At 47.8% G+C, this 21,184-nt stretch overlaps 1 protein-coding gene across 3 annotated transcripts in view; it reads left to right on the top strand.

The window, feature by feature from the left end:
• Nucleotides 1-21,184, top strand: part of KSR2 (kinase suppressor of ras 2) — a 288,181-nt gene that overhangs the window by 160,201 nt on the left and 106,796 nt on the right. For 2 of the 3 annotated variants that reach the window (XR_005289112.2, XM_038374065.2), the window contains exons 6-9: nucleotides 8,671-8,740; nucleotides 12,485-12,568; nucleotides 18,914-18,981; nucleotides 19,155-19,253. Coding sequence is in view for 1 of the 3 variants with exons in the window: in XM_038374065.2 (XP_038229993.1) it covers nucleotides 8,671-8,740; nucleotides 12,485-12,568; nucleotides 18,914-18,981; nucleotides 19,155-19,253 (321 nt within the window). In the remaining 2 variants the exon portion in view is untranslated. The remainder of the gene's footprint in view (nucleotides 1-8,670; nucleotides 8,741-12,484; nucleotides 12,569-18,913; nucleotides 18,982-19,154; nucleotides 19,254-21,184) is intronic. The other variant, XR_005289113.2, reaches the window with a different exon arrangement.

The raw sequence follows: 21,184 nt of genomic DNA, 5'->3' as shown, positions 1-21,184 counted from the left end.
GGAGCTGGCACTTGGCGCAAAGCCCCCGTGGCTGCCCCTACTCCTAGGAGCTGGAGGGACACGTTGCTGCCTCCAGGAGCTGCTTGGAGCTGGGTGGGGAGGCTGTCAGCCCCACGCCAGCCGGACTTCTAACTGCCTAGTCAGTGGTGATGACCAGAGCCGCCAGGGTCCCTTTTCGACCCAGTGTTCTGGTCGTAAACCGGGTATCTGGTAACCCTAGCCCTCAAAGTCCCCAGTCCCACAGAGGGACCTATATGGACAGACCCTCAGCCATGCGTGAAGTTCTGTTGCCTTCAGGGGCATTCCACAGGGGCATGAAGGTCCATCCGTCCAGTGTTTTCCCCAGGAATTGAAATTACGGGGGGTGTTCAAATTTACCGGGGGGAGGATCAGGGCCAATAAGGGGTGAGACCGTGAGGGTGAAGGTGGGCTGTATGGCACCATAGTAAAAGCTGAAAAATGTTTCATGACCATTTTATTAGATCATCATCACACAAATTAAAGTTGGCTACTCAAGCCTTCTATGAAGCACTACATCTATATCCTTGTTGGTTTCTTGTTATAATTTTGCACAACTCTGTAAATGAACTTCTTGAATGCAATGCATTCATCTTTGGTGGCTTCTCATGTGTCTGATACTTCCATTCTTTCAATTGATATGCTCATTAGTTCATTCACATGATCAGGCAGAAGGCGACTTCTTTCAGAACACAAAATTCTAGTCAATGATGAAAAAGAACGCTCAACTGTAGCTGTTGTGACTGGGAGTAGCAAGAGATGAATTCTTGCTTCTTTCAGCCCAGGAAACAGAGCGTAAGGATCAGGTCGAGCCACTAGTGATGTTAAAAAAGAAGTTGAAGTCAAATCTTCATTCATTCGTCGGATGATATTTCACTCTGTGTTCAAATTCTCTATTCTGTCCTGAGCACATGGCAGCCCCATTGCTGGTAGTGCCTCACTCCACTCAACTGTTGGTCTTTTATAAGACAAGGATCTGTAAAAGCTACATAGAGGTTGAGTAAAATCTAGAAGTTGCTGTTGTAGATATTTAAGAATCAAGTCTGTGTACTTTTTCAGTTGTCTTAAACACTTCTTGTCCTCTTCACTTAAGGATTCAATATAAATGCCTTCATTAGTCAACTTCTGGATTGAAGTCTTTGCTTCTTCCAGTACTTTTTAGATGGATAGCTCGCTGATTGATCCAAAATGTAGCTTCTATTGTTGGACAAAGATCTACTGCTGTTGTAGCAGATGCCTGGATGGCATTGTTTCATGACCCAAGTGGTTTCAACAGTAGACTTACAAGAGAGAGAATGGCAATAGTCTTCTCTGAATGTAGTAGCAAAAGTAATCCATCAGCCTCACTACTTAGATCCATCCCATCTTGGTAGATGCTTTCCAAAGCCAGTAATAACGGCTGGAGTAATTTTAAGAAAACAGCTAAGGATGGCTCATGAGAAAGCCAGAGGGTTTTCCCAGGTTGGACTAATTTGAACTTCAGTCCCAGTGTATCTTCTGTATTTTCCAAGATATTCAGTCTTTTTGGACTCTTGCTGAAAAAAAAAAGAGAGTATAATGAAGACATTACATTTATAGCTTTTTAAATGTCTTTTGAAGAGTCTGCAGCTCATACCAGTGCTAGTTGGAGAAGATGGCCTCTGCAGTGTGTATAGGAGAGACTAGGGTTACACTTTTCTCTGAGCAAAGCTTGTGCTCCACCTGTCTTCCAGAGAAGTTTGCAGCTCCATCAGATGCACAAGCAGCCATCTGTTTGGGGTCCAATTGACAAGCATTTAACTCTTCTAAGATGTGGGTTGTCACAGATGCAGCCAATCTGTCTTCTATAACATGAACATCTAGAAATGCATGTACTGGCCTACCACTGACCTCAAGATAACGTACACAATGTCTTGATAACCATTTGCACTGGGGCATTCATTAGCCATGGATGCAAAGTTTTTGAACGTGGTGAGAGAGTTCTTCACTTTTTCAACTGTTGAGTCTTTCACTGTTGCACCGCATGCGTCTAGCCAGTCAGTTGAGTTTCTTGCAGAAAGACAGTGAGCATTTGCTGGTCTTGTTCGGAACAGTGTTCAACTTCAGGATGAACAAGTGACAATGCACTTAACATTGGCCTCCAGTTTGTAGTGTGTGGTATCTCTTGCCTAAATAGAAAGTATGATGCCACAGACATGTTTGTTCACATGAACCGTGTTGTGTCTCCAACATTCTTAACAGCCTCATTTAAAACTCACCGCTGTTGTCCTTGGTCAGTGGAGACTCAGAGTTCAGAGGTGCTTTCACAGGAGTTCACCTCCCAGGTGTGGGGCAAGAAGGCGCCTTGCTTGTTCCTCCAGCTGTTCACTGTTTGCTCTGGCCACTGTTGTTCATTGTGCCACCGTTCACTCCATTGCTATGTTGCCAATGGCCCTGCTCCGTCACCTTCTGCTGCCACCTGGCACTGTGACCTCTGCAAGTTGGTCTCTTGAGGTTCCACCAGCTCTCAGTGATTTCAGCTGAGCTCAGTGCAGGAACCTCACTGCTAGTGCAGACTGGGCTGTCTCTTCCACAGAAACACTGTCCCACAGCAGGTGTGAGTGCTTAGACCTTTTTGTCCGTGATTTCAGCTGCAGTGGTCACTTAACACAACAAAAGGCTCCCTATGGAGCCTAATCAGCTCTGTCTTTAAACAGTGGAGAGGGGCAGGTCAAATAGTACTTGTGACTCAGGTAGACCATCAAGCAAAACACCTGTCCCCACCCTCTCTCTTGATGCCCTCAATCAGCAGAGGCTAAGTACAGCTCTGCTGCCCTTTACTCCTACAATAAGAACAACAACATTTCATTACCCCCCCCCCCACACACACACATTAAAGAGATTTTGGCTGGGGTTGAGTTACAAATCAATCTCTTGGGCAACACAGCTCTGTTTGCTGGATACCTAGGTAGATTAGGTATGAATGTAAATACAATCTGGTCCTGAAGCCTTTTCCCCCCCAGCGTCTCACTAGCTGCCAGGGAGAGCTCATTTAGACTTTGCTTACAAATCATCTTTTGAAATTATTAGGTTGGCCAACATCACCGAAATGAATGCACTGTCATGCTCATAAAAACAACAACAGCTGTGTAAGGAAGCTAGTCTGTTCATACTTTTCAAATCTTTTATACTTTTTCAGATACACATTTTATCATTCACTTTATATGCTTTTATAGTGTGTATTAATGTTTCAATTTCAATTCAAATTTCCAAACAATCACTGAATTGGCAACACTGCACATAACTAGTTCACAAAACTGGGGGGTGTTGGGGAAATTCGGGGAGGGGGGTAAACACCCCCATGGGGGGGGTGTAGGGAAATCCCTGCATCCATTCAGGTCACTGTGGGTTAGGGAAGCTCTTTGCCCAGGTGGTGCTCCAGAGGGAGGGATGGGCAGGAGCCGTGAAATTGACAATGAAGTCAGGCAGCTAGAGCCCATCTGGCCCCTGCTCCTCTGGAGAGCTGGGAGGCTGGACCTACTCCCAGCTGGGGCTAGAAGCCCAGGCAGCTTCCTGGCCCCACCCCCTGGCTCCCATATGGGAATATTGGCTGTCCGGGGGGGGGGGGGTGCTGAGAAGCCGGGACAGCTGGACCCCACACCCCAGGGGCAAGAAGCCCCAGGGGTCTTCCCCTGCTCCGGGCAGGAAACGGGGGCAAGAAGCCCTGGGTGGCTTTCCCCCTGCTCCCGACGGGGAATGGGGAGTCAAGGTCAGTGGGCAGCCTGCTGGGAGCTCGGGAGCCTGTGGAGCAGCCAGGCTCCCAGCAGGGAGCTGCCAGGAGAGCTCTCAGCTCCCAACACTGCCCCCTGTTGAGGACACACACCACAACCCAAGGGAGGAACCACTGCAGTAGTTACTGTGGGTGCTGTAATTCAATCTAATATATGTTGATTCAGGTTTCTAGTGTAGACATACCCTTAGATGACCAACCACAAAGAGCAAAGAAACAGGTCTAGCCCATACTCTGAAAACTATCAACACCATTACTTGATGTTTGCTTCTAAATAATGATTGTGCTGGAAGAAGCTGTATACTGGTCTGTGAGCTGGAAGTATGGGGGGCAAGGGCCTGGTCCAATTCTCATTGAAGTCCAGGGGAGTCTTCCTCTGAATCATGCCCCAAATCCCTAATAAATACTATTGGTAACGACTGTTTCCCCCCACACTTGAGTGAAGCGTGTGGCAAGTTAGCGTTGCACAGGAAGTAGCATGTAAATGTAACCTTCAGGAGTAGCTTGTAATTAAAATACACCTCATCCTGATATATTAAAATGGGATATGAAAGCAAACCAAGGTACTCATACTTTCAATAAGCAGTGTTTAGTGAGGGATTGGTTGGCATACTGAATAAACCGCTGGGATCGCAGCTGGGTTCTGGCTTGCAGCCCTAGATAAGTCTGGTGGTCTGGCCTTACGCCTTTTGGCTGCAGACAATCGCTACTGGTTACCGTTTGTGCGTGGGAGTCTTTCAAACCGTTCGTCATTAGCAGGCCTGCCTCTGCAATTGCACTCGCCGGAGCAGAGTGAGTGGCTCTCAGCCTTCTCCATTTCCAAGAGCTGAAGTCGGAGGAAGCCTGACATCTGCTCCCCAGACTGGATGTCTTTCTCGGAGAGATGCTGTAGCTCAACCAGAAATGAATCCGGCTGGAGGCAGGAATGACAAGGGAGGTTCTGTGGCCTGTTATGCAGGAGGTCAGACTGGATGACCTCTCACAGTTCAGGCAGCTGCATCTATATTTCCCCTCCGTGGACTAGCAAGGGCACCCACTTTAGGCTTGTTATCTTGCCTGTGCAGAGACCACACCTTTTTCCCTCCTGACCAGAGTATTTCTAGGTTGCACGGTTCCCTGCCTGCACTGCCATATCCCCACAAAGTCAGACTGCCTAAACAGGCCAGTGTCTGTTCTCTTCTAAGGCTATGCACAACTGTAATTGCCAGCCATTATAAGTTACCTCACAACCCTTATAAGCAAGCACATTCATTCTTAAGGGGAAAGTATTACAGAGAAAACATATAAAGAACCATCCAATTTCTTATATGCATGCTAAAAGCTTACCATAGGGCCGCATTAGGCAAAAGTCCTTCCAACCCTTCCCAGGAAAGATTTGGAGTCTCCTTGAACAGAGTCCTGTCTGCTGTCTCAGAACAAAGGCCCCAAATCAGTTTAAACTCAGGCTGTTTTTTTTCAAGAGTTCCTTCTTTGTCTGCTGGTCTCTGGAGAATCCAGTTTGAACGAGTAGAGCCTCTCCATGTGGTGGTACCTCTCTGGAGGTGTTACAACCAGAATGAATTTACCTAATTGTCCCTCACTGTTCTTAATTCCTGCAGGACTGTGGTCACACTTCCCCCTGGAATTACATACAGTCCCTGGCCCCAATGATACATACAGCCATTTCCTGCACTTTCTTTGGGAGATCTTATTGTATTAGGTGTATCTGTTACAAGTCCCTTTTGGGTCTTTAAATCTATGGATCAGTTCAGTGCCAGTGCAGGGACTGGGAGGGGAGAGCACACGTTCTCGCTGTCAGGAAAGCTGGCTAGGCCCTTGATACAGGTTTTAGTGCCACCTGGCTGCAGTGTCCTCTAAGGAGTGCAGCACTGCCAGGGAATAGCCAGGAAGTCCACCACTTTCATATTCTCTTCCACCCGGCTCCTCCCCCTGGACTCCTCAGTCTTTCTCTCAGTCTGTGCGGGCAAGAAGCACTTTCTCCTCACTCCCCTGCCACAACTCAGGGGATTCCTTTTGCCCTCCTCCATTGCACTCTGTTGGCTCCAGGGGAGCTGCAGCTCTGAGCAGTGCCTGGCCCTTAGTTTGTCACTGGCTCGCTGCCCCTTGGTCTGCTAGGTCTGGTCCCTCTGGTCTCGATCCTGCAACCAGACTTTCTTTGTTGCAGGCAGGGGTCTTCCCATATGGATCCAGCTGCAGGATTAGATACATAACCAACTCCATAGCCTTCCCCACCCAGGAGGGAAATTTTACACTGCTCATTCTAACCGTTTATCCAACACCCCCAACTTTTTTGCATCAGAGAGGATGTCAATGGTTTGGGCCTGATTCTGCGCTTCCTGACATCACTACTAGTCCAGTGTAACACCAGAGACTTCAGTAGAATAACCACTCCTGATTTACACCAAGACAAGTAAGAAGAGAATGAGACCCTTTGTGTTTCAGGGGCTGATTGAAAGCCTGTCAAAGTGAGTGGAAGGCTTTCCGTTGGTTTGATGGGCAATTAATCGGGTCAACTGTGTGTGTGTCTGCACTTTGCTGTGTCAGTGCATGACACAAACACTATGAACTCGATGGCTGGTTTGGCAATAACTTACCTACTCCAGCCATATCAGCCAGCAAGGTGCTAAGGAACTTGTGTTTGATTTTCTTTACAGGCAGGGCTCCCACTATCCTCTCTCTGAAGGGGAAATACAAAAAAGGTCTTTTTTATTTGTAATCATGCTGTTCTTGCCAGCAAGTTAAAGAAGTATGGGCTGGATGAATGGACTGTAAAGTGGATAGAAAGCTGGCTAGATCTTCAGGCTCAATGGGTAGTGATCAATGGCTCGATGTCTATTTGGCAGCTGGTATCAAGCGGGGTGCCCCAGGGGTTGGTCCTGGGGCCAGTTTTGTTCAACATCTTCTTCATTAATGATCTGGATGATTGGATGGATGGCACCCTCAGCAATGGATGGATGACACAAAGCTGGGGGAAAGGTAGATATGCTGGAGGTTAGGGATAGAGTCCAGAGTGACTGAGACAAATTAGAGGATTGGGCCAAAAGAAATCTGAGGTTCAATGAGGACAAGTGCAGAGTCCTGCACTTAGGACGGAAGAATCCCATGCACTGCTACAGGCTGGGGACTGACTGGCTAAGCACATTTCTGCAGTAAAGGACCCGGGGATTAGAGTGGAAGAGAAGCCAGATATGATTCAGCCATGTTTCCTTGTTGCCAAGAAGGCCAGTGTCCTATTGGGCTGCATTAGTAGGAGCATTGCCAGCAGATCGAGGGAAGTGATTATTCAACACTGGTGAGGCCACATCTGGAGTACTGCACCCAGTTTTGGGGCCCCCCACTCCAGAAGGGATGTGGACAAATTGGAGAGTGCCCAGTGGAGGGCAACGAAAATGATTAGAGAGCTGGGGCACATGATTTATGAGGATAGGCTGAGAGAACTGGGTTTATTTAATCTGCAGAAGAGAAGAGTGGGGGAGATTTGATAGCAGCCTTCAACTACTTGAAGTGGGGTTCCAGAGAGGATGGAGTTCGGCTATTCTCAGTGGTGGCAGATGACAGAACAAGGAGCAATGCTCTCAAGTTGAGGTGGGGGAGGTCTAGGTTGGATATTAGGAAACACTAATTCACTAGGAGGGTGGTGAAGCACTGGACTAGGTTACCTAGGGAGGTGGTGGAATATCTATCCTTAGGGGTTTTTAAGACCCGACTTGACAAAGCCCTGGCTGCGATGATTTAGTTGGGGTTGGTCCTGCTTTGAGCAAGGGAGTGGACTAGATGACCTTCTGAGGTCTCTTCTAACCCTAATCTTCTATGCTTTGAGCAGTAGATAAATTGGTTTCTAAGAGGTTGACAGCTGGCTTTTTGTTAAGATAGAGATACAGTCACAAGGATGTGATGCCTTATTAATAAACTATGAGTTGCTGATTAGGCTTCATTTTCCCTTTCTTGTTTGGAAATCATTAACGGTCTCTAACAGACTTGTGTTCCCAGCTGACCAGCAACTGTGTGTGTGCTGGATTGAATGCATCTTGGAAGAGTGATCAACTGGTGCAAATACGTTTGTTTGTTCATTCGTTCTCTCTCTCTCGGTTAAACCCCTCATGCCTGTACAAAACCAGTTATGTATTGATCTTGTTTGATTATTGTGAGTGGGAGGGGAGAAGAAGCTGCTTCCTTAGCTGAGTTAAGGAGCTGACCCTGCAATATTTGCTTAGGGGCTAGGGAAATGAAATCAGTAGGAGTTCTACCTGGGTAAATGAAGTGCAGGAGTGGGCTGCAAATAATAGAAAGCAAATAACTCTGGATCTTTCTGACCTGTAAAACTAGCAATAAAAAGTGTGGGGGGTGGGGCAGGGTTTTCTCCCACCCCGTGGTGCCTGAGAATGCATGCACTTACATGCTTTCCCAAGTAGGATGCAATGTCATTTACCTTTCAGATGTGACCAATCTGTCCTGCAAGTCTCTGAGCATGAAGGTTGAGAGCTATTGCTAAACTTTTGAGGAAATGCTTGCACCCCACCTACGCCCAGATCAGGTCTTCAATGCGATTTGGGCTATGCTGGTTTGGGGAAAATCTCCTTTCGGTAAAGGCTAGGCAAAGGCTCCTTTTTGATTTTCTCTCATGCTGACTGGTTACAATTAGAGCCCTGTGCGGATACAAAATTTGTGTCCACATCTGATCTGCAAACATGGTCTGCAGATATCCACCTCTGCGGGTGCGGCTATCCACAGATAGAAAGCAGATATCCGCAGACTTACAGGGCTCTCGTTATATCCCTGCGGTAACTGATGCCCCTCTCTCTTTGGTTGTAGTGCTCCTACATGCTCCTCTGTTCAGAGAGTAACATCTGGCCTTTCCCCTTATTAATCCTTGTTTGTTTCTGTTCTGTCTTCTCACCCTGCAGATACGCTGTCAGTGCCTCGCTGGTCCCCACAGATTCCCCGCCGTGATCTAGGAAACTCAATCAAACACAGGTACGGTATCGCTGAGAAGTGCCACACAAATCTGTCCTGGGAATTCGCACTTGAACACAAGGTTCCTGTCATGGCAGGCAACAGCCTTTCTATTCTGTAATACACTCTATCCTATTCTCCGCAGCCCCTTGGCTCCCATTATTCAGGTCAGAAGCATGCCCCTGTGAGAGAGAGCCTCACACCTGACGCAGCAATTTATTTGCATTTGATTTTGACCCATGAACGAACTTCAAGACTGACTGCTGTGAAGGCTGAGACCTGAGATCCAGAAAACGTGTGTAGCACATAGGAAGCCCAATCATAGACTGAGAGCCCAGGGTGCTAGGTTCTGTACAAACATACTGAAAGACAGCCTCTGCCCCAAGCAATTGATACCAAGCAGAAAAGCTAACTCTCCCTAGGTAGTGCCATTCCAAAGGACGCAGGGATAGCAAGAGTAAGTCAGATGTGTAGCTGAAAAGCATGTGGTGGGAGGGGAGGGATTCAGAGTACTTTCCTATAGCAATCCATCTTCAAGTCCTAACCATCTAGAATATTTTTCAGAGTAGTAGCCGTGTTGGTCTATATCAGCAAAAAAACCGAGGAGTCCTTGTAGCACTTTAGAGACTAACAAATTTATTTGGGCATAAGGTTTGGTGGGCTAAAATGCACTTCATCAGATGCATGCAGTGGAAAATATAGTAGGAAGATAGATATACACAGAGAACATGAAACAATGGGTGTTGCCATACCAACTGTAACAAGACTAATCAATTAAGGTGCACTGTTATCAGCAGGAGAAAAGAAACTTTTGTATTGATAATCAGGCTGGCCCATTTCAAACAGTCAACAAGAAGGTGTGAGTAACAATAGGGGGGAAATTAACATGAGGAAATATTTTTACTTTGTTTAATGACCCATCCACTCCCAGTCTTTTTATTCAAGCCTAATTTAATAGTGTCCCCTACTGTTACTCACATCTTCTTGTCAACTGTTTGAAATGGGCCACCCTGATTATCACTACAACATTTTTTTTTCTCCTGCTGATAATAGTGCACCTTAATTGATTTAGTCTTGTTACAGTTGGTATGGCAACACTCATTTCTTCATGTTCTCTGTGTATATCTGTCTTCCTACTGTATTTTTCATTCCATGCATCCGATGAAGTGGGGTTTAGCCCACGAAAGCATATGCCCAAATAAATTTGTTAGTCTCTAAGGTGCCACAAGTACTCCTCATCTAGAATATTGTAATTCTAGATGGAGTGAAGGGGGAAAGGCATGAGCCCGCCCGAGAGACAAACCTCTCACGCTGGCAGCAGATTCGCCAAGGCAGCTACAGTATCTAATCTGTTTGCATCACTGCTTCACATGCAGAAGAGAAGCTGTTCATGCTAGAAGTTGCTGGCACTGTTTGGGGTTTCACACCAGCCCTGAATGGGAATCTCGTTGCAGGAACTTGCAGTCAGAAACCTGATCTCTCCCCTCCCAGCCTTACTGAGTAGGTAGCTGGGGAGTTTTACATTTTGCTTTAGCACACAGAGGCCCATGATATGTTCATGCCAGCCTGACTGCTTGGAGAGGGGCAGGCTGGTCAGAGACCCTGTCACATATCTCCTCTAAAATTGTGCCCACCTGCCAGACCTCCATGCTCCTTCCTCGAGTCTCATGGCAGCACTAAGTGGCAGGCTGCCATAACAGAAATGCCCAGCAATATATTAAGGAGTGGGGATGGTGAAGCAAAGGGAAAACTTGTCAGCTTCATCACTCTCTCCCTAAATGTCATGGAGCTAGATCGTCCGCTCCTGCAAATCAGCACTTCTCATGTGACATCACAGCGGAGCCACTGTCCCCAGGCTCTAAGGCACAGGTGAGGAAAAACTGTCTGGTGGTCATAATGCCCTAGCGCACGCAAGCTTGCTGGCCAGGGGTTTGATGGAGCCCATTCAAGATGAATCTGTTCAACCACATTACTCAGACTGCACTAAACTCCCAGTTGCCAGCATGAAAGGGCATAAATGGGGCCACCCCAACTCCCTCCATCTCCAAACCAGAGAGAAAACTAGTTGCAGAGGGCAGAACACTTCTGAGCTGCTTCTCGGGGTGTGTAATTTACTGAGTTAAAACCTCTGACCCGGGCCAGGCCAGGAGAAATAAGCCCCATTGTTTCTCTTTCTCCAGCACAGAGCTGATGGGCAGGGGAGGAGAGGGTGTGGAGGGATCCCCTTCTACTTCCAACATGTAGGCACAGCATTCTAGGGGCAAATTCCACTTCCATTTCAGCTGAGATGCAGTTTAGATCAGGCTTAAGCTGAGGTCGATAGAGATTGTCCGTGATCTGTGGCCTGCCACCCTGGAGTAAACTCCATACAAGCTATTTGCTGCTTTTGTAGCTAGCACAAGAAAAAGGAATGGAAACTGCCTCACACGGGCAGGGGGTGACGTGCAGGAGCCCAGTTCAGCTGCAGGAAAGGAACATGGCACTAGGGTGGCTCGAGATTGGGATGCGGGGGGGGGGGGGGGTTTCCAAATTGGAGCTTCTGCCCATCCCCATCCTGCAGCGAGGGCGACTCCTTTCCAGACCTCCTCGAGGGTGCTCACAGTTATGTGCTTTACCTATCCAATCGTTGTGAGTTATTTGTATGCCGTGGGACCCCAGCAGTGATCGGAACCCCCTTGGCAGGCAGACATTCCCCACCCCAAAGAGCTTCCAATCCAGCTAGACCAGGTAAAGGGGCGAGGCCAGGGAGCATTTTACTACCCATTGTACAGATGGGGACTGAGACACACAGATGAAGGGACTATTTTGATCACACAGGGAGTCCATGAGCTGGGAGCTGAAGCCTCTTCTGAGTGCAGAGCCTTTTTGTTTAAAGTTTTCATTCTATTTTTATTGACCTGTTAAAACCCTGGAAAATTATATGAAGCATTTTGTTTGACTTGAAACAGTCGTGTCATGTCCTCCCCCCTCCCCCCGCGACAATATTTTGGTAGGACCCCTGAACTGTAAACTCTGTTCCTGTCAGTCATCCTGGCTTTCACTCGTCTGAGCACCCTGCTTGGCCTGTACCTTTGGAGGGAGGGTGCTGCTAAATCCCAGCTGCTCGGCACAAGTCCCATGTGTGCTTAGGATGAGCTTCTAGTGGGTTGACAAAGATCAAAATGAGCACCGTCTGTTTAACACGGACTGACAAATTGACTGATGTGGCTATGGCTAAGGGCAGATTAACATGAGAGGATCTAGTTTGTAATTGTCAATCTCCTTCAAATTTCCCAGTTCCTTCTCCTTACTCCTTTGCTGAAGTCAATGTCTGTCAAATGCCATTTCCACCCTCATTCAGCTGGGTGGCAAGGCCCGAGCTCTAGGGTCTGTCTGCACTGCAGGAAGACACCAGCGCGGGTGAATTTCAGAACCTGGGTCTGCAGATTTGGGCTTACGAGGCTCATACTGCGGCACTAAAAATAGCCCTGAAGATGTTCTCACTCGGGCTCTGAAACCTGGCCTGGGGGTAGGTCTCGGAGCCAGAGATACAGGCCAACCGGGAACGTCTACCCTGCTACTCTTTGCGCCAGGGCTGCTGCGGGAAACTCCCTGCTCTGGTTTTTGTTTTGGCTTGACTGATCACTGTAACAGACTTAAATGTTGATGTTGTGTGGAGGGGTTAAAGCATAGAGGGTAGCGATGCTTATAAAGCTTTTCTCCACCCAGGGTAAGGCACAGCAACCTTCTTTGTTCTTAACACTTATCTGATGTTTTCCTCTGCAGATTTTCCACCAAGTATTGGATGTCTCAGACATGCACCGTCTGTGGGAAAGGAATGTTGTTTGGATTAAAATGTAAAAACTGCAAGTACGTCACGGTTTCTAAGCTGGCTTTGTTGTTGCTTAATGTTGCAAAAGGAATGACTGGGCTGTCATCTCCTGAGTGCTCTGGGTGTGTTTTTTCTGAATGGAGCTCAGACGTCCCCAGGCCTGCCATTGTCTCCCCTCTCATCTGCATGGAAAAATTCTTTCCATGACGTTGAGATAAGCAAAACGCCCCTAATGGCTGAAGTCCTGAGTTCATCCACCAATTCCCCCATGCTCTGCCCGTGCAAATCAACATCACTGCTCCTAGGTCAGGGGAGAAGTTAGTTCAGGTCCCCAGCCCGTTCAGCTCTCTCCTGAGCTTGCTGCTCAGAGTGGCTAAGTGTGAGGATTGATTTTCAGGAGCTAAGGCACCTGTCCATTACATGCTGATCTGAGACAGCAAGGGCAGTTCCGTCTGAGCACCAAATGCCCCATCAGCTGATAACAGTTCTCATAAAGCCTTTTGATTTTCCCATCACCTTCTCCTGGTGCCGCCTCCTCACTTTGATGTTTTACCTCCTCATGGGCTAGATTCTAAAAACCAAAGCAAACCAGAAAGCAGCCTCTGAGAGTTTGAGCTTCCCGGGAAAGTCACCCGGCGTGCTCTGAGTCCTCTTAAGTCTCTACCTTTCCTCCGCAACAAGAGACTGTGGCAGGCAGGCAGAGGTGCAGGAATTGGAGCATTACGGAACACGCTGAGGGGCCCACAATTCAGGCTGAGGCTGCTAGTCGTATAGTAGCAGCCGGGTCCTGGCTTGCATTGCTGAGACCCCAGTCTACATCGCCCCTGGCACCTACCTAACCCTCTTTCTCCAGTTCTGCTCTGGTTGCATCTGCCTCACTCAAAAGTTGCCTTTCTTTGCAGTTTGGAAAGTCAGGATTCCCGCCCCCCCCCAGCGGGGATCTCCCCAGCTGATTGCTGCAGTACCTGGCTGACACAGGGCCCAGCTGGTGCCTCTGTTGTAGCAGACTGCCATGCGGGGCAGGGCAGGATTCTGTAGGCCTAGCCGTTGTTTAAACCCCATTGTGTGGTGCATTTTACATTAGCTTTTCTATTTGATAATGAAGAACATCCTGCCCCTTCAATGGCTAAACAAATCCAAAAGGGCTTCCTTTGCCCATCATTCCGGGAAAGGTGCAAGGTGCTGCGTGTTTCAGCTAAAACCACTGCAAAAGCCTAAAATGTGGCTCACTTCAGCCAGGCTCCAGAGAGGCGGAGAACATAACCCCCTAGATCTCTCCTCTGCTTCAAGCCACTTCCCAGGGAGCCAGACACAGACCCTGCTTCTTCCAGCACATCCTCTTTCTAATGTGCCGGGCATGGAGCAAATGAATGAACTTCTCCCTCCTCCCAACGAAAGAGCTGACCTTGCCCTGCTTTTCCAAACATCCCTTCCCTCTGGGCTGGCAATAGTGGGGCCTTCCTTTTAACCAGAGGGCAGAGAGGTAACCACCATTCCCACCTTCTCCAGGCTGGCATGTGTTTGTTTTTTTTGTAGGGTGCACAAAACATGGATTACAAAATTTCTGGTAACATTGAATCAATTTGGAAGAGGGAGGGGGAGAAGAGCTGATTGGGAGAGAACCTTAATCCTTGCACTATGGAAAGATTGCTTTGAAGGCTAGTAATTTGGGGTGTCGGAGGATGGCTGACGAGACATGTGCTCAGGTTCCTTGATTCTAGTGGCAGAGACCCCAGTGATGTATTGTGCCCCTAAACTCAGAGGGGAGATAGGGGAAGGTCTAGGGCAGCAACTGGTCGGCATCTGCCTGATAACCTGTCCATTCCTGCTTTTTTTCCGGGAGACTCAGCCCATGGAGTCCCTTGGTTAAATTTGGCCTTCTGTTGTGTTACCTAGCAATAAATCAAGTCCTGGCAGTAATTGTATTTGCTGTACAGCTCTGATTGAATCTGAAAGTACATTAGTAATGGATAACAGGAGTAATTTTATGCCAAGGAATAGCATGTGTAACAATGCAAGCCGAGAGAGAGGTAGTCCAGTCTCCTGCTCCGGGGTGTAAAGCACACTTCCTGGAAGAATAGGAAGGAATTCTCTCCCTTCTCCCTGACATGCATGCTGCACAGCTGGGGAGATGCACTGTCTTCCTCTGAAGTTTCAGGTGTGTGTCACTGCTGGAGGAGGGATAACCAGACCTGAGAGACTCATGGTTCTGACCAGTGTGGCAGACCTATGGTCTGTATCCAGTTGATCTGTCTGTAGTGTCCTTTTCCCCTAGTACAGAAAATCCACTCCGCTCTTAGGTGATGCCAGCCGAGCCCTTTGACTGGACGTTTAAGCCAAGGGAAGTACCTTCCGTCTCACTGGGAGCCACATCAGGCCCCAACTCCAAGGGCACTGTTGCAAGGTGCCAGTCGCCTCCTGGGAGGTGAGTGCCCTTCACTCCCACTGACTGCACAACTCACAGGATCAAGCCTTTTACACGCAGTTGGTTGCTCTGCGGTATCCCACCTCCTCTTCCATATCCCTCAAGTTTCCTTCTGCAGGGCGACACTGAAGGATTTCCCAGCCTTCCTGCTCCCCTGCCTGGGGTGTTCCACTCGCCATCCTGTAATGCTTTCTCACATGGCGCCTCGGCAGCCGAGTGAACCAGGAGGTGAAACAGCTGTGCCCGCAGATGAGAGTAACTAAGATGAATTGTGTGTTACCCAGAGTGCAGTGTAGCTCAGAACTTTGGATGCGTCTCGATTTATGGCACCATCACCTTGAGCTGCCTTCTCTCTTTTATGGCATCAGCAAAAATCTTACAAACTTGTGTTTATCTGAGAAGCTCATTGTGCTGTAGAGGATCCAAACAAACAAAAAATTGCAAAACGTGATTTGATGGAAACGGGCTGTTCTTCGAAGCCCACAAAGATGAGCAGGATTTAAAAGAATAGTGGGCCAGATTCTGATTTGTTACACCGTTCTGATTCTGGAGTAACCCTGCAGTAGTTATTCTGGATATCAGAGATATCATTTGCTTTTCTAAGGCTAGGGAATATGTCAAGTCACTGCTTTGTAACTGAGTCAATGCTAACTTCTTAATGGTGAACATTTTTATGTTAATAAAATATTGAGTTAGTAAAAGGAGGGGAGGTTTAACCTGGTGCAATACATGATGATATTTTGCATAGTTAAAGCTGGATCCCAGTGTTCTAATAGTGACATTGCCAAGTACTTTTTGTAACTCCCTTTTTTTATGTACACCTTGGTAATCCCTTGAGAATTAAATGTAATTCTCTGTTAATACTGTCCTGTCCATCTTGAGAAACCTCTCACCCCTCCACTTTTGTGTGCAATTGTGTTGAAATGTGTCGTTCTGATTAACAGTGGCAGCTAACGTTGCTCCTTCTCACTGGCAGAAATGGACACATAGCAGAAGGAGGTTGGAGGGGCCTAGGTTAGAACAGGGAGGACGGTGGGATTGGAACCCGCTGCTTTAAACAGCAGGGAGGTTTGAGGGGCATTGGCAAAGTGAGAGTAAATGAGAGGAGTGCAGAACTGTATCTTGGGATTGAAATGCAGTAGGCGGGAGGCTGTGTCTGCTTCTGTGTCAGCCTTGTACAAGCACTTAGAAAAAAAACACATTAATTGTGGATTTTAACAAAAATATAACTACTAATGAACTACTCCAGTTCCTCACTTCTGCCTACCCAGCCAGCGCTGGCACAACCCCCCCCCCCAGCCTCAAATATCAAATTAATCCTTAGCTCTGCTTCTAGGAATCTTTGTGTAATGAAATCTAACACATGAGGCTCCTGAATTTTCATTACCCAGCTCATTGACTTGTGGCCGCCTGTTGTTGTTGTGGTTTTTTTTTAATTCCCTTGACCATGTTTCTTTTATAATATTATTTTTTCCTTTGCTTTCCATGCGTGAGCACTGAGCGCTTCTAGGAATCTTTGTGTAATGAAATCTAACACATGAGGCTCCTGAATTTTCATTACCCAGCTCATTGACTTGTGGCCGCTTGTTGTTATTATGGTTTTTTTTTTAATTCCCTTGACCCTGTTTCTTTTATAATATTATTTTTTCCTTTGCTTTCCATGCGTGAGCACCGAGCGCTTATACAGCCCTCCTCCGCTCTGGCTCATGGGGGCAGAATGGGAGGCCGGGACTCTTACGTTCTTAATTAGGACCAAGTGAAAAGGTTTTAGAGGCATAAGAGCCTGCTTATGCCTATTTGTCTGAACCAGGGGTGAAGCCCTCAGTAGACTCATATTCTCGCCTGTGTTAAATAATAAAGGCTGCACAGAATATTAAATGAAACAATCATAGCTTGAAATGGCCTAATCATTTTTGTTAAATGTCCTGGTAATAAAGCCATAAGGAACATTGCAGCGGCAGAAATAAATTGCAAAACAGAGGGAGGAAGAGCGGGGGGGGGGTACCGAATTATTTCCCCTCTGCTGCCAGATGCTTTAATTAAGTGCCACCTAGCATTAGCTCTGGATAATATACAGTAGGAAACAGCAAAGAGCTCTTCGCACAGGGTGTGGGTCTCTGCTCCCTTTTGTCTCAGGCTAGATTGTCAGAAATGTCAGTTTCTGCAGCTCTGAGCAGTAATGAGAGTGCTGGGTTTTCCTAGTAGCGCAAAGGTGCTTGGGCACCTCTTTCAATTCAGCATGGAGCCGCACCCAGCTGTGTGTTCCATGCAGGATCGCAGTAGTGAGAGAACAGAGAGACCGCTGGAATACTGGGTGGCTCTCCTTGCCAGGGTAGATTTAGTTCCCCTCTTTAATGATCTCAGAATGCAAGCTGGGTTGGGCCAGATACATTCTTGGAAAAGCCCATGGTGGAAAAAAGTCCAGAGGATGGAGGAAACTCTGTGGGTGACTGGCTAGGTATTGCTGCTACAGTGAGCTGGAAATGAGCCAATCCCCTAACATGGCACTAGGAGAGAACTGCATTGGAAGAGATCACCATTTTGGGTGAGAGAATCAAGGCTTTACCCATTTGTGGCCTAGAGTCCGTGGAACTTTTCACAAAAGCAAGGAGGCAGCCCTAATTGAGTTACATTCCTCCCGCCTAAATTCTGTGGTTACTTTAACCAGCTGAAATTTCCCCCCATCATAACTTGGGTAGTCAAGTGCCTTTAGAAGCTTCTTCCCTCCCAAAGAATTCACTTGACAGTTCAGGGGGAATGGTTCCAGCCAAATACATGCGTCTGGGAGTCAGTTACTAATGAAGGGGAGCTGGGAGAGTGAGCAGCAGCACTTTAACCTACTGTGTTACGGGGGATCTCTGTAAAGCGGAGAATGGAAGCTTCAGAGAGCGCATGGCCTGCTAGCCGGGGAGCTGCCCCAGAGCTGGCTTTGGAGACTGCATTTGTGGATAGCTTAAAGACTGTGTGTTGCCATTCGCTCACTTTTCAGCTCCTCCAGCCCACGCCCCAAGTTGGTTGGGAGGGGGAAGGACAAATAGACCTTGTCTAGGTCTATATGTCTGAGTGGGATGTTGGTGTCAGTAATAACAAGGTGACCCAGTTGCTTAGGCCCTGTGAAACTACGCTTTGGCTGTTAAACAGGTGCCTGTCTTTCTGTGACGGGCGAAATGATCCCATTGCAGTTCTCCCAAACCTGTGGCTGTCTAAATGTGTTCTTTTCCTCCAGGATGTTCCGATCGTCAGAGTTGTACTGTATCCTTTGCACCCCCACTCCCCTGTTCAGAGGCAAAAGCATGATTCACCTGTATGGGACTGATGCATTTTTTTCATCTCCTGCATGAGTTGGGTGGGGGAGTATTGATGCTCCCCAACAGCAAGCAGTGGCTATGCTGCAGCTGTCTTCTCCTGATGGCTCTCCTGGGGTGGGGAGTGGCTCCAACTCTGGCCATAGTCCCATCGGAGCAGGTGGACTCTGAGATTTGCTAAACCAGAGCATCTCCTAGGTGCCCTGTCTCCTCTCTTCCCAGCCAGTGCCCCATTGTATCCAGGAGATGTACCTCCCACTGCTGCTACTTTCTGGAGACCCTTTCTACCACCTGTGACCTGCAGCCCCAGTTCCACCACTGGACCTAGTACAGTGAAACAAGCCCCATCTTTGGGTGAAAGTTGCCAAAGGGGGATGCATCTTTTGAAGCAATAGCTGCAATATCTGGTGGAGCCAGCAGGATGCTGCCAAGCCCTAGTGCTTGTCCCACACTATGGAGCAGACAACACCACACAAAATAAAAGCAACTTGGAAGTTAGCTTGAGTCACCACCATCCTGTCTGCAAAATTAATTTCTTTCTGCATTAAGGTTCCCTTGTTCTCAGCTGGCCCACGTGACAGTCCCTCCTCACGTTCGCCCAGGGACTGGGATGGATCCGCCTTCACATTTGTTTTTATTGCTTCTTCTCTTAGGCTAAAGTGCCATAACAAATGCACCAAAGAGGCCCCACCCTGTCACATACTGATCATCCACCGTGGAGGTAAGAACCCCTTTACTAGCTTTGGCTTCCTTGATGTTTTTTCCAGGTAAAGATTTTCAAAAGTGCCTAAGTGACTTAGGAGCCTGAACCCCCATTGATAGCCAATGGAACTTAGGCTCCTACATCACATAGGCACTTTTGAAAATGTTACCGACCATCTTTTCCGCTTATAGGGAGACGAGCTGTCCGATGCGAGGCAGATTTGCATTCCAAACCACTTCCACCCACCCTCCCCCTGCCACCTTTTCTTTTCAGATTCCCCACAACGCGGGGTAAGTGCAACAGGTTTGAGCCTTTTGCTAATGTTGAAAGCTGGCCTGGGTGGAAGTTTGGGACCCTAGATCTGCGGTGTTGATGCATGCGGGTCTCATTTCATTACATGAAACAGCAGCGTTAATGTCAGGCAGTGGCACATTCAGATGCTAATGGTGCTATTGAAATTGTCTGCCTTCCTCTCCTCCAGGAGCGCAGTTCATAAATATGAAAAGGAACAGGGCACATTTACAAGTCCAGAAGGGAGGCTTTGCACCAGGAAGAGTTTTTCCTTTTCATTTGAATTCTGGCTACGTGCTCCCAAGGCAAAACGGGAGTGGTGGTGGTTTGAGATTACCTAGGGGGAATGCTGTAAATTTAAATTAAAATAAATTGAAATTAAGATTCCAAAATATGCATATAATTTTAGATCTAATAAGGCCATTAGAATATGTTAAATACCAACTGATTATTAAAAACATATTCATTGAGAATAACCCTTTTTTTTGCTATTTTTTAAAAAATAAGTAACTTATTGCACCTAAAGAGGCCAGTCGTGCTCTGGAATCTAAAATTCAGAATGGGGCATCATCTGATTCAGAGGTGGTTCACTTCTTTTCACAGGTGGAATGCCCTGTAGCGCCCCAAGTGGAAGGGAAGAGACAGGACTCCTCTGAATATTCACTGCAGTGGATAGTTCTGTACTGTGGCTGTTTGACTCAAACAGACTCTGTGGTTCTCTCTAGCTCCCAGACTGAGTAACGGCCAATGCTGCCTAGTGTCTCCCAAAGTCCTGGCCTGGAGCAAGCAGTCTTGAAAGGGACTGATGATTACCCGCCCTGCCTCAGGGCTGCTTTGTAAACTTAGCTGCCCCTTCCAGTTGCTGGCTTTGCCCACAGTTTCTCATGCCAACTTTCGGCAGGTTATTTCCTTGTTGATTCTAGGCGGAGCTCCATCCTCTGTCCCCGTGAACTGTTGGCAGTAACAGAGAGCAGGGAAAAGCAGGTGACTGTGCTCATGTGGACTGCAGGCATGAGAACTCCAGCATCACTGTCGAGCACTGTCCTGGGAGATATTAGACCCTGTGGGGGGACGCATGTAAAAGTAGCATCATAGCACGTATGAGGAGCCCTTCCCAGCAGAAGAGCTCTGGGTTGCTGCTCAATAATTCGTCCTCAAATCCAGCCTTGGGAAAACTATACCTAAGAGTCACGTGGAAATAGGGAAGGGCTGTCCTGCTCCCTGTGGGAAAGGGGAGAAGCTTCTAAACATGGAGGCTGTGGGGGTCATAGTAAAGATAGGTTGGGGAGGAGCAAGGAGGAACGCATACAGGTGTTGGGTACGATTGGCGAAAAGGGGTCGGAGACTGTCCTGAAATGGGAGTGAGGTCCCCACGCTAGGGCTCATCGGACCAAGGGCCCAATTGCCTGCTCAGTTAAGACATGGGATGGGATCCTGGAAACATGGGTGGTGGCAGGGCAGATGTTTGCATCAGGATGAAGCTCAAGACAGAGGCCTGGAAGATAGCCAGAGCCTAGGCCATTTGTCAGCCTTGGCCACCCCTAGGGCATGTGCTAGTCAAGCAATGGGAGAGGGCGGAGTGAGTCCTCCTTCCACAAGTGCTAGTGCTCACAGCAAGAAAACAAGAGTTTTTTTTTTTTTAGCAGTCAGAGAATAAACACTTCAGCTCCCCCTGACCCAGGGGTGGGGTGTGTGTGTGGAGCATGACTTTCCCAGGCAAGGTGGCATGTGCCCATGAGAGGATGAGTAGAGGCTGAGTTTAACTCCTCCTTCCCTGCAGCTTAGAGAGTGCCACTGCTACATGCAGCAGCAAGGCTCAGTTGTGTCTCTGCTACAGATCAGGAGGCATTCGATTGAAATGTGTGGAAAACTGACGTAACGCAGAGAATCACACTGCAGACGGAAAAGAGGGTCTAGTCATCATGGTGCA

This window comes from Dermochelys coriacea, chromosome 15 (assembly GCF_009764565.3).
Source record: "Dermochelys coriacea isolate rDerCor1 chromosome 15, rDerCor1.pri.v4, whole genome shotgun sequence".
NCBI lineage: Eukaryota > Metazoa > Chordata > Testudines > Dermochelyidae > Dermochelys > Dermochelys coriacea.
Note: the sequence above shows the minus strand (reverse complement) of the source record. Positions and strands in the feature narration are given on the sequence as shown.